General features: G+C 37.4%; 1 protein-coding gene across 5 annotated transcripts in view; it reads right to left on the reverse strand.

Moving 5' to 3' along the window:
- The window catches only part of PPP2R3A (protein phosphatase 2 regulatory subunit B''alpha), a 193,853-nt gene that overhangs the window by 140,201 nt on the left and 40,467 nt on the right, over positions 1–13,185 (reverse strand). For all 5 annotated transcript variants that reach the window (XM_077865041.1, XM_077865042.1, XM_077865045.1 and 2 more), the window contains one exon: positions 5,348–7,779. In XM_077865041.1, the coding sequence (XP_077721167.1) occupies positions 5,348–7,339 (1,992 nt within the window). In that variant the 5' untranslated portion in view covers positions 7,340–7,779. The remainder of the gene's footprint in view (positions 1–5,347; positions 7,780–13,185) is intronic.

A 13,185-nucleotide genomic window follows, 5' to 3' on the forward strand; every position in this document is an offset into this window, starting at 1 on the left:
TTTGAACTGGTAGATTTTTCACTGTCTAAAAAGTTGAAGAAAAATAAAAGCCTATTTAACATTTATTATCCTTTATTTTTTTAAAAAAGGTTTTATTTATTTCTTTGAGAGAGAGACAGAAATAGCAAGTGGAGAAGCAGGCTCCCCACTGGGCAGGGAGCCCATGTGGGGCTCGACTCCAGGACCCTGGGATCATGATCTGAGCTGAAAGCAGACGCTTTGCCGACTGAGCCATCTAGGCACCCCTTATTATTCTTTTAAAAAAAGTATTATTTTTTTAAAGATCTTATTTATTTGAGTGAGAGAAAGCAAGCAACAGAGCAAGAAAGCAAGAGGAAGAGGAATCATAGACAGAGAGGGAGAAGTAGGCTCCCCGCTGAGCAGAAAGCCCGACATGGGGCTTGATCCCAGGACCCTGAGATCATGACCCCATCTGAAGGCAAACACTTAATTGACTAAGCCACCCAGGTGCCCCCCAAAATGTATTGTTTAAAAGAAAAAATACTGTGTGACTTCTCCACTTAAAAACCTTTAGCTCCCAGTTCTAGGGGTTTAGCATACCATAGAGGTTTTCAAAAGTTGGTCCCCATCTACCTCTTGGATTTTATTTCCTACTACTTTTTGTTCACTCTATATAAGTATAAAAACATGACAAATACTATATAAAAACTTTCAGGAGATAAACACCAAATTCAAGGCACTGGTTATTTCTGGAAAGGAGAGAGGATACTAGGCTAGGGACCAGTGTGATTTCAACTATATCTGAGATGATTTTAAAATGATGATGATAATAATAAAAATACTAATTAAACAAAAATCTAAAATAAAGCAAATATGATAAAATGTTAATATTTGACAAAAAGCTAAGTGGTACGTAATAAGGAGTGCTTTTTTAATTGTTCACTATACTTTTCTATTTGTTTAAAACAGGGATTGACAAAATACTCTGAACCAAATCTGGACCACTACTTGTTTTTTAAGGCTTGGGGCTAAGAATAGTTTTATATTATTAAAGGGTTGTTAAAAAAAAAAAAAAGACAAAAGACTATGTGACAAAGACCTTGTGACCTTGCAAAGCCTTAGATATTTACATCTGGCACTTTATAGAAAACATTTGCCGACTCTTGATTTAAAATATTCCTAAGAAGCAAAGATTAAAAAAAAAAAAAGAACAAGCGGGAAGGCGACTGAGTCAAAGAAGATGTGTTTATTTTCTTGCATTAAGTATCTTTAGGAATTAGACATTTTATATTACCTTTCTCTTTAAATTAGCTTTTCACAAATTACTTTCTAAACTTTTATCAAGATGAAATCTCATCAGGGCAGCGGATGGCTCAGCGGTTTAGCGCCAACCTTTGGCCCTGGGCCTGATCCTGGAGACCTGGGATTGAGTCCCACGTCAGGCTCCCTGCATGGAGCCTGCGTCTCCCTCTGCCTGTCTCTGCCTCTGTGTGTGTGTGTGTGTGTGTCTCTCTCATGAATAAATAAATCTTTTTTTTTTTTTTTTTTTTTTTTTTAAAGAAGAAATCTCATCGAATTTTATTCTAGTCTGCAGTACCTGGGTGGCTCAGTAGGTTAAGCATCTGTCTTCAGCTCAGGTCACAATTTCAGGATCCTGGGATGGAGCCCTGCATCGCACTCTCTGCTCAACAGGGAATTTGTTTCTCTCTCTCACTTTCCCTCTCAAATAAATAATAAAATCTTAAAAAAAAAATTATTTTATTCTATGATGAGACTTATTTAAAAGTGATGGGACAGCCTTTTTTTTTAAATTTTGTGTTTAAATTCAATTTAGTTAACATATACTGTATTATTAGTTTCATGGGTAGAATTTACTGATTCATCAGTTGCATATAACACTCGGTGCTCATTACATTAAGTGCCCTCCTTAATGCCTATCATCCAATTATCCCATCCCTGTTCCTACTTACCCTCCAGCAACCCTCAGTTTGTTTTCTAGAGTTAAGAGTCTCTTATGGTTTGCCTCCCTTTCTGTTTTCATCTTATTTTATTTTTCCTTCTTTTCCCTACGTTCATCTGTTTTATTTCTTAAATTCCGCATGAGTGAAATCATATGGCACTTTTCTTTCTTCGACTTATTTCAGTTAGCATAATAGCCTCTAGTTCCATCCACATCCTTACAAATGGCAAGATTTCATTCTTTTTGATGGCTGAGTAATATTTCAGTGTATGTGTGTATACCACTTCCATTCATCTGTTGATAGACATTTGGGCTCTTTTCATATTTTGGCTACTGTGGACATTGCTGCTATAAACATTGGAGTTCATGTGCCCCTTCAAATCACTATTTTTGTATCCTTTGGATAAACACCTGGGAGTGCAATTGCTGGATCATAGGGTAGCTCTATTTTTAACTATCCGAGGAATCTCCATACTGTTTTCCAGAGCGGCTGCACTAAGTTTGCATGCCCACCAACAGTGCAAGAGAATTCCTCTTTCTCTGGGAGAATCTTATGACTTTTTGATCTTAGTCCATACTTGTCAAAAAATTGAAAAGTAATAGAGCCCAGTGTGGGATTTTTAGTTGGGCATACTTAGATTGGGAAGGTTTCAGGGGGAACTTGCTCATGAGCTGTCAGCTAGGGACACAGAAAAGGTGTTACATAGGACTTAAGTCTTGGCGTCAGGTTTACAATTTCTATTTTCTGAAGCTCACCTCCTTTAGAAGAATTTTCTCCCCTTTTTTCACAGAAGGGTTAAATAAAATTCAAAACACTGTATTAAAGTAAGTTTCTGGTTATAATGATTCTTAGACATTGGAATAGGCCAGCAGAGAAGGTATTTTTTTTTTTTTTAATGAGCAGACAGGTTATTGGGGGGAAAATAGTGGGATAATACATCTAAATGTGTTAACATGCCTTAGCTCAGAAGAATGGTTACTTCTTATGTTATTACCATTTTGAGATTGTTGTATAGATATTTTTTTAAAAAAATATTTTATTTATTTATTTATTTATTCATTCATTCATTCATTCATTCATGAGAGACAGAGGGAGAGAAAGAGAGCGAGAGAGAGGCAGAGACACAGGCGGATGGAGAAGCAGGCTCCATGCAGGGAGCCTGATGTGGGACTCGATCCCGGGTCTCCAGAATCACATCCTGGGCTGAAGGCGGCGCTAAACCGCCAAGCCACCTGGGTTGCCCTGTATAGATATTTTCTTTTCTTTTTTTTTTTAAAGATTTTATTTATTTATTCATGATAGTCACACACAGAGAGAGAGAGAGAGAGGCAGAGACACAGGCAGAGGGAGAAGCAGGCTCCACGCAGGGAGCCCGACGTGGGATTCTATCCCGGGTCTCCAGGATCGCGCCCCGGGCCAAAGGCAGGCGCCAAACCGCTGTGCCACCCAGGGATCCCCTGTATAGATATTTTCTTAAAAAATATTAAGCATGTCAGTATTGCCTGTGTGCGTGAAAGCATTTTTTTCTTATTTTGGTAACTAATTTCCAGTTTCTTACCCTCAGTATTGTCCAAGTTAACTAAAGATATTACCAATTGTGAATCAGTGAATAAGGAGACTCACAGAAATTTCACATAAATGCTCAGTGAATGTTTGAGAATATTTAGATCCAAATCATCATTTTATAACCTTCAGTATATATATTTTTAAACTTAAGTGCTTGTCTCTGGTAACTAAAAATGTGGGCAAAACAGCCACAAAATGAATATGACATAAAAATTATTCATGGTGTACCTGGGTGGTTCAGTTAATTAAGCATCTGCCTTTGGCTCAGGTGATGATTTCAGGGTCCTAGGATTGAGCCCTATGTAGAGCTCCCTGCTCCGTGGGGAGTCTGCTTCTCCCTCTGCCTCTCCCCACCACTCATGCTCTATATTTTTCTCTCAAATAAATAAATAAAATCTTTTAAAAATTTACTCATCTGATCACAATATATCTTTTTTTCCTACTTAAGTGAAAATATAAATGGGAATGTTAAAATTAACATTAATTTACTTTTTAGCTTGGCCACATATATGCCATCCTAATATCCAATTTTTAAAAAATTTACTACATTAAAGATATACAGAAAGACATAAAAATAATATGAAAAAATACTTATGATCAACCACTAGATTATGAAATTACTAACACTACTAAGGTCCCTTGTACATCCTCAGTTCCACCTCTCTTCTTTCCCCAGGGATTAATCATCATTCTGAATATTGTATTTTGTATATCCAGGTATTTCTCTTTTTGCTTTTTGTCCAATGTACATATCTCTAAATAATTTATATCATTTTACAACTTGTTTTGTTAATCGGTTTTATGTTTGAATTCATACATGTATGGTACATCACTCATGTGATGGAGATAGTGCTCACCAAGTATATTCTATATGCTTCGTAGCTTTTGGGCTGGAATCACTGGACTGTGAGTAGAAGGGAAGTGCGTTACATGTGGGAATAAGGCAACATCGCTTTTGTCCCCTTCCTCAGTGAACTCACAAGCCATATATTCCAGATGGAGCAATGGGGCAGCTGCAGGAACACGAAGCATCTATTACCTTGGGGCCCTGAGTGAGGTGGAGTGGAGCTTATCACCAGCTCATGTAAGACATATAAAATGAACAAGAAATAACTGTTGTGCTAAGACATATACACAAGTGGGAAGATAACTGCCTTTCTGGGATTTTTGTTAAAGCAATACTATCAGTAGAAGAATAGATTCATAGCCTTTTGAAAATACTACTATCCTATGACCCCAGATTGATATTTTTTTCTACTTGCATGAAGAAGAAAATTTCATACACTCTAGTCTTTACCTTCTGTGAAGACCCTATTGCACTAACAATACCTTCAGAGAAGGGCCTACATGTTTATGAACTGTTTCTGGTATGTTTTGTTTCCCTAACTAGATTTTAAGGTCTTTGAAAAATCATGTCCTTTTTTTGTATCCTACACTGCACCTTACAGTCTACACATGTATGTATTAATGACTGGTCTACTGGTTGATTGGGGAGGATGAGGCTAATATTAAATGCCTAGTTTGTGTAAGGCAACTTGCTTGCATTCCACATAAGTTGATCCTTGATCCTTAATATTTCCATTATATAGATGAGGATATTAAGGCTAAGTAACTTTCCTCTGGTCACAGAGCTAGGAATAAGATGAAACATGTGAAGAGGGCAGTGGAAATCAGTCAGCCTGACTCAAAAGCCCTTATTTTTTAGTTTTTTCACTGAACTGAATGAAATCATACCTAATCCAGGGCAGGAACTTTAGAAGAACATAAAATAGCTAACAAATAGTTTTTGTTTATAAGTTTTGCACACATTAAATCATTTCTTTAGATATTTCTCAGGACTCAAGATTGTTGGGTCTTACCTTGATCACCTCTGGAGTCTGCTGAATCAAAACCACTGAAGTAGTATCTTTGGCTTTATCACCAACAGGACTTCTACAGACTGATAAATTGGCCTGGGAGGAAGTTGTCAAGGTTTCCTGTAGAATCTGCATCATTTCCTTCTCTTGTGACAGGCTCCCTCTGCCTGATTTGCACTCAACTAGTTCTTGAGCAAAGTCTTCAATGCTTTCTAGAATTCGCAGTAAGAGGACTCGATCCTCTTCTTCTATTTTGTGTCCATTGGTTTCAATAATCCTTGTTAGACAGGAAGGGGAGACTTTTTCGGTGGGTGAAGAGACTTTAGATTTAGGCTCAAGATCTATAGGAAGCTGACCAGTCAATGGATTATGACTATTTAAGGAGTTAGAGCTTTTACCTTTGGCAAGTGGCTCTCTTAGAGAGGTCTCCATTTTCTGTGAAAATGATTCCAGATCCATTAACAACTTATCTATCTCTTCCTGACTATTAGGATTCATAAAATCTCTGTGGTCTCTCTCTTCAACTTTAGGAGCTTTTAATTTAAGATCTTCCTCAGGTAGGTTAACTGATTTCTCAAATATCTTATCACTTTCATTTTGCACTGAGGCAGGATATTTTTTAAGAGGAGTACCACGGTCTGAAAATTCTGCTCTATCTTCATTTACCTTTAACAAATCCTGACCGGGTCCATTCTCTGTCCTTTGTCCTTTATCCAATGCTTTCTTTCCATCTGACTCTTCTTCAATATAAAGGGTTTCCATTAGGTCACTAGAAGAAACATTTTCTAAAGAGTTCATGGTTAATGACTGTGATTGAAGCTGGGCATCTTTTATAGTTCTGGGATCATTTATCTCAGAGTTATATAAGGGATTTGTAGAGTTGTTTGGAATGGATTTTACTGCGTCTGTTTTCCTAGAACTGTGTTTGTCATCTTGCAGTGCTATAGTTTGAAACTGTCCAGAGTCAGGGGCTGAGAGCTGGACAACATCTTCATATTTAGGGGGCTGTTCAGTGCCAAATACTGGGGAAAAGGGAGTCAGTTGTAAACTGGGTATATTGCTGACCAGTTCTGTTAAATCTATAGCCTCATTATTCCCAGGCTGCATGAATTCAAATGGTAGCTTTTTCAGATAGGATGCTAACCTAGTCATTACATTCACATAGACAGTATCAGAACTAGAAATTGCATCATTGCCATTTCCTTCGTTGATGCTACTCCCTGACTTCTTCTTTATGCATTGTTTTATGATATCTGTACATTTTTTCAAATCCTCAGAGCATTTCAGCAAGATGTCCAAGCACATCTTTATGTCTGTTCCAGAAGAAAAATTATCTATCTTATGTTTTTCCAAAATCTGAGTAACCAGGTCTTCTTCAGAGAAGTTGTGAAGAAGCACTGAAGTTAGGTTTGTATCAAGTGAGTTTCTATGGGACAAAGATTTTTCCTCAACTGAGGAACTCCGGAGTAAACCAAAGGATGGAGAGTTCCCATCATTGTTATAATGGCCACAGAGCAAGTCAAAATCAACTGACCTCCTATTAAATGAGTCAGACTTAACTTTTCTTCCCTTTTTGTAAGCTGCATGGTTAGAGTTTTTGAGCTTTTCAAAGGAAAATTCTTTTATTTTCCCGCTGGCAAAACTGATCGCTTCTCCTGCAATGTCCTTTAAGTTACAGGTGTTCTGAAAGGTAGATCCTTTCTTGACCCTGGGAATGCCTGCGAGGGCCTGCTGGTGATAGTCACCCTCAGCTGAAGAAAACCCATTCTCATGGGGTAGAAACATAGAGTCCAGATCTGCATCTTTAAACTGAGACACAGGGATGTGCAAGAGGTCTGCACAAACACTATGATGTACCACAATGCAATCAACTCCATGTGTAAAGGTATGACAGGTTCCAGTGCAATAATGTATAGCTTGCTCAAAACGCCTGTCTATCACCACACTGCTGTAGTGGTTCACAGTACTGACCACAAGTCTGTAAGTTGCTGCCATAATATCGAATCCACTCAGTGATGTGAGTCGGAATTTTCTAGAACTTATTTCAAGTAAATTCTCCTAACTTACACTCAGCTGAAAATATACTTGATGGCAATGTTCAGTGGTTTCTTGCAAATATAATGACCCTTCCCCCAAAGAAAAACCATCTAAATTTGAGGTTTGGTAACTGTCGGGATACAGTAGCTACTGCACATGTCTGCTTGAATTAGGAAGTCTAATAATTTAATAATTGTCCTCTTTAGTTTTATTTAGTAATATCATGATACTGTAGTGTTTTTATAATATAAAATCCTCTTTCAGTCCTCCAGCAATTCTATGATGCAGAAATTTATTGTCATTAATTTATTGCCATAAATCCTAGTTGGTAGTATAGAAGTACTGTGATAACTGAATCCGCCAAAGAATTAAATGATCCATTGTTTTGTGAATGAAACCTGTAATGAAAAAAGAAAACAATTTTTAAAATATGATTTCTTAATCCTGAGGAAACCTTTTATTTCCTCTTTTGCATCCCACATGCAGTTAGACACCAAGCCGTATTCTTTGCCACATTACCGCATATCTTTGCTTCATGTCTTTATTTCATCAAGCCCCACATTCCTTACTACCTGGATGGAGTATTTACTACCTCCACTTTGCCTTGTTACAACTGCCTCCCTGTTGGTATTTCTTATCCTGCCCTCCTTGCCATCTTTCATGACATCAAAAAGCTTAGATTCAGACAGGTTTTTTAATCCCTCAGAGTTCAAGAATTCATACTACTGATCTCCATCATGCATCCTACCTCTTTTGACTTATTTTCAAGACTTTCAACATCCATTCCCATCCACCTACAACCTTATTTTGTGCGACTGTTCTGCACTAAACTTTTGCTTATATCTCATCATCCTAATCTCAAAGATTGCCAACACATAATACTTGTTCTTGATTCTACACTTCCTCTGTACTTGGAGATTATTCTCCCATCATATTTTTTCTTACTACCTAAGAGAGAGAAACAACCTTTATTTACTGCCCTTGATCCTATCCTCTCAGATATTACCACATGCAGAGCTCTCGTCACCAAGTGGATAGAATTTAATCATCCTCTTTAAAAAAACAAAACAAAACAAAACAAGCTTTTAAACCATATTGTAGTTGCTTTCTAAAAAGGTTCAATCTACTCAATAAATGAGTGCCTACTTGTGCCAGGCACTTGTTAAGTGATAAGGATACAGCAGTGAATAAAATATAGTCCCTGTTCTTATGGAGCTGATAATCTGGTTGTAAAATGAAAAACAAGATGCATGTAAACATTTAACTTAGATGGTGACATGAGCTCTAGAAAAGTCAAACAGGGCAGGGATTCAGAAAGAATGAGAGGGGCTGTGTTATAAAGGGTAGTCAGGGAAGATCTTACTGATATATGAGCAGAGACTTGAAAGAAGAAAAGGAACAGGCTGTGGAGGTATTTTGGGCAAAATCATCTCGGGCATAATAACCATAAGTGCAAAGGCCCTGAGGTGGGAGTATGCTTGAGGAGGCTACAGTGATTAGAACAGACAAAGCAAGTGGGATAGTGTGGGAGGTAAGGTCAGAAAGAAAAGGTAGAAGTCTAAAACATGCAGGATCTGCTGCATGAGCTGGGGAACAACTGATGGCTACGGAGCAGGGGAATGACATGATGATCAGACTTACATTTTAAATTGGTAATTCTGGCTGCTGTGTTCAGAGGAGACTATGAAGGAGCAAGATAAAAAGCAGGGAAGAAAATTAGGGGCTATTGCAATAAATCAGGCAAGAAGACCTGGGGGCTTGGACCAGGATATAGTGTAATAGTGGAGAAGTTTAAAGCCAATAGGATTTGTTGAAGGATAGATGTGTGATACTACCAAATCAAGAATGATGCAGTAAAGCAATGAAAGGATCCTTCAGATGATGACTGAAATGAGAGGAGAGCATCAATTTCACTAAATTTCGATGGCAGTGAGATTTTAAAATAAAAATCTTTATCCCCAGGCAGCCCAGGGGGCTCAGCAGTTTAGTGCCACCTTTGGCCCAGGGCGAGTCCCAGTCGGGCTCCCTGCATGGAGCCTGCTTCTTTCTCTGCCTGTGTCTCTGCGCCTTTCTCGCTCTCTCTCTCTCTCTCTCTCTCTCTGTGTCTCTCATGAATAAATAAATAAAATCTTAAAAAAAAATCTTTATCCCCTTAATGAGAGAACTTTATTGTTTTCATTTTCATTTCTTCAATCCTAGAAAACTGTTTTTTGCTTGTTATAATTATTCTCTGGCAAATCGTCTCTTCATGTCCTTTGCTCACTTAGGTATTAGAGACTTAGTGACTACAGATATAATTATTTCATGAAGTACCCTTTCTTTTGTTGAATTCTTATTTTGGAGTACATTTCCTGGCCCTCTGTATCCAATGACTACTCTGTTTTTATGTCAGTTCTACACTATTGCAATTACTGTTGCCTTATTAAGTTTTACTATCTGGTTTTGCTTCCCATATCCCTAATTATTATTCTTTTTTATACTCCAAATGTTCTTTGATGGTCTTCCAGATGAATTTTTGAATAGTCAAGTTTTAAGAAAAATTTTATTGGGATTTTATTCCAATTGCAACACACTTAGGAATTATTTTGAAGCACTGATATCATTATAATATTCAGATTTTCTACCCAGGAAAATAGTAAATCTTAATTCCAATATTCCTGTATTTCTCTCTTTGTGGTTTTCCTCAGGTGGGTCACTCCCTATTGTTCTTGTCCTTCAGTGTCCTAACTTTGTTGCTACATGAATGGATCTGGAGCTACTGTGTCATGCTCTACTTCCTCGCCTTCAAATCTCAGATGGTGGCTCATATAAGACTATAAAACTAGATCTCACTAAGGATAAAACTGAAGCAGAAAGAAGTTTCATACTAAAGGAAGTGCCCAGTAATTTGGAACTGAAAATGCAAAGAAGCCAAAGAGGAATTAGTTGTTATGGGACAAAATACTAGAACATGGCAATAGAAAGAATTACCTTTCCAAAAGATGCACAAGAGACAGGGAAGAAATAACACCAAACATGAAAAACTATACACCTTTTCAGAAATCCAAAATTTGGAAGAGCTTTTGGGTAAGGATAGAAGGAAAGAAAAATAAAGGATATTTCTAAGAAAGTACATGAGTATAACTATGTGAGGGATATTAGGACTATATCCTAATCCAGTTGTTAATAGAGGTGATAAAACTGGTGCAAAGGCAAAATACATGAGTGTTAGAAAATTTAAATATTCAGACACATATGAAAACGTGATAAACTCCTAAATTAACATAAAGACTTTTTTTTAACAAAGACTATTTTATTTCTCTGAAATTTGAGAAATTATAAAGGAATTCTCTAAGCTTGGATATAACCAAAACAACTAATTTATAAGGTAACATGACAAAAAATACAAGTATTCATATGATACTAGAATTTGAAATACTTATGGAAGAGAGAACATTGGCCAAAGTCAGACATATGCTTTTAGACCAGGGCTGACCTATAAAACATTCTGTGTTGATGGAAATATTCTATATGTGTTCTGATATGGCTGCCATTAGCCACATGGGGCTACTGAGCACTTTAACTGTGGCTAGTGCAACTGAAAAGCTGAATTTTAATTTTATTTTAAAATTTTAATTTTGGAATTATTTTAGATGCACATAGAAGTTGTAAAACTAGTACAGAGACCATCTGTGTACTCTTCCCCTAGTTTCCTCCAAAGATAACATCTTATATCAATGGGATGCCTGGGTGGCTCAATGGTTGAGTATCTGCCTTTGGCTCAGGGTGTGATCCCTCGATCCGGGATGGAGTTCCACATTAGGCTCCCTTCGAGGAGAATGAGCCACCTGGGCTGCCCATGATTTGAGTTTTTTATAAACATGCCAAAGAGACCAAGGTTACTTCCCTGGTATTTGGTTCAGAACTGTGAGTGTCAAATTCTGCCTTTTTAATTTAGACCATGATTAACTGATGCCCAGTTGTTCTGGAATCCTAGACATGGAATCTAATCCAACTAGTCTCAATCAGAGATAGATCATAATCTATCTAATTCAGAACCCCCATGCTATCTTGTGTTTCTAAGATAAGGCAGGCTACATGGGTTTGAATCCCTACCCTGCCACTTACAGCTGTGTGGCCTTACATAAGTTGGTTAACTCTGTCAGCCTGTTTCACCTGTAAAACATAGATAATAACACTACTCATTTCATGAGAATTAAGTGAACATGTCAAATGCTTAAAACACAAGAAAGGCTCAATCACTGTTAGCTGTTTTGGTAAAATTCACTCATCAAACAATTTCTGCTCTGAACCAGGCCCATAATAATTCATTATTATGGCCCCGAGTGTACCTACTATTTGAGGGCAATGAGAGAAGCAAGCACAGTGGGAATCAGGAGCACTAGGGTAGAGCTTCTATTTTTCCTCATTTGTTCTTAACAATTAATATACATCCTTTTCAGAAAAGTTAGAAAATGTTCTTAAGTAAAAAACATTTTAATTATCCGTATCATCATTCAGAAATAACCAGTTAATATTTTTATGGATATGTATCCTGACATTTTCTTATGAAAATTTATAAATGTATATTTTTTTTTACAAAAGTTTAAGCATACTATGTATTTTAAAATTTACTTCAAACTAGCAATAAATATCTCTTGAATATAATTCCATGTCAGGAAAGAACTAGATCATTTATTTTTTAGATTTATTTGAGAGAGAGAGACCATAAGCACACAGGAGTGGGAGGGGCAGAGGAAGAGGGGGGAGAGAACCTGAAGCATGCTCCATGCTGAGCGCAGAGCCTGACCAGGGCTTGATCTCACCACCATGAGTTCACAATCTGAGCCAAAACCAAGAGTTGGACACTTAACTGACTGTGACACCCAGGTGCTCAGATCTAGATCATTTTAATGAACATACAATATTTTACCATACAGATAAAATAATTCAGCCACCTACCACTGCTACACAGGTTATTCACTATGTTTTTGTTTTACAATAAACAATGATAAACATTCTTATACATATTACACAGATGTCTAGTTATTTTCTTAGGATATGTTTCAAGTAGTAGAATGCTGAGTCAAAAGGAGTGTGTATATGTATGCATACACATTTTTTATTTTTATTTTTTAAAGAGTTTATCTTATTCATGAGACACACAGAGAGAGGCAGAGACACAGAGAGAGAAGCAGGCCCCATGCAGGGAGCATGACATGGGATTCGATCCCGGGATGCCAGGATCATGCTCTGAGCCAAAGGCAGGCGTTAAATTGCTGAGCAACCCAGGGATCCCCCTGCATACACATTTTAAGGGTTCTTTGATATATAAGGTCAGTCTTTCCTCCAGAAAAATGACAAATTTCTACTTCCAACATCAGGATGGGATCAGACCCATTTCTCCATTTTCTCCTTGAGTGATACCACTCTTTAAATCTTTGCTAATTTGAAAGATGAAAAAAAGGAAGTGCATTATTTTAAATTGTGCCTAAACATGTTTATTTACTTCATAGACATTTTGTTTTCATTTGTGAAGGCTTTCTTCATACCCTTGGCCCATTTTGAAAGAGAGCATCCAAATGAGACCAAAGAGTTAGAAAAGACTTCCCAAAGTACGGAAGTATGTACCCAGGTTTGAAGGACCAATGAAAATTAGACAGAAAGGAAGGGAAGAATACTCTAGGCAGAGGGGAACACATAGGTGAAGACTCAGAGGCCTAACATGGTACAGGTGAGTTCAGAACTATAAGCAGTTTCAGGTGATTTCACTGGGGGGCGTAGAAAGCAAAAGGAGAGGAAACCAAGAGAGCAGCAGGAACTAG

This window comes from Canis aureus, chromosome 22 (assembly GCF_053574225.1).
Source record: "Canis aureus isolate CA01 chromosome 22, VMU_Caureus_v.1.0, whole genome shotgun sequence".
NCBI classification, from domain to species: domain Eukaryota; kingdom Metazoa; phylum Chordata; class Mammalia; order Carnivora; family Canidae; genus Canis; species Canis aureus.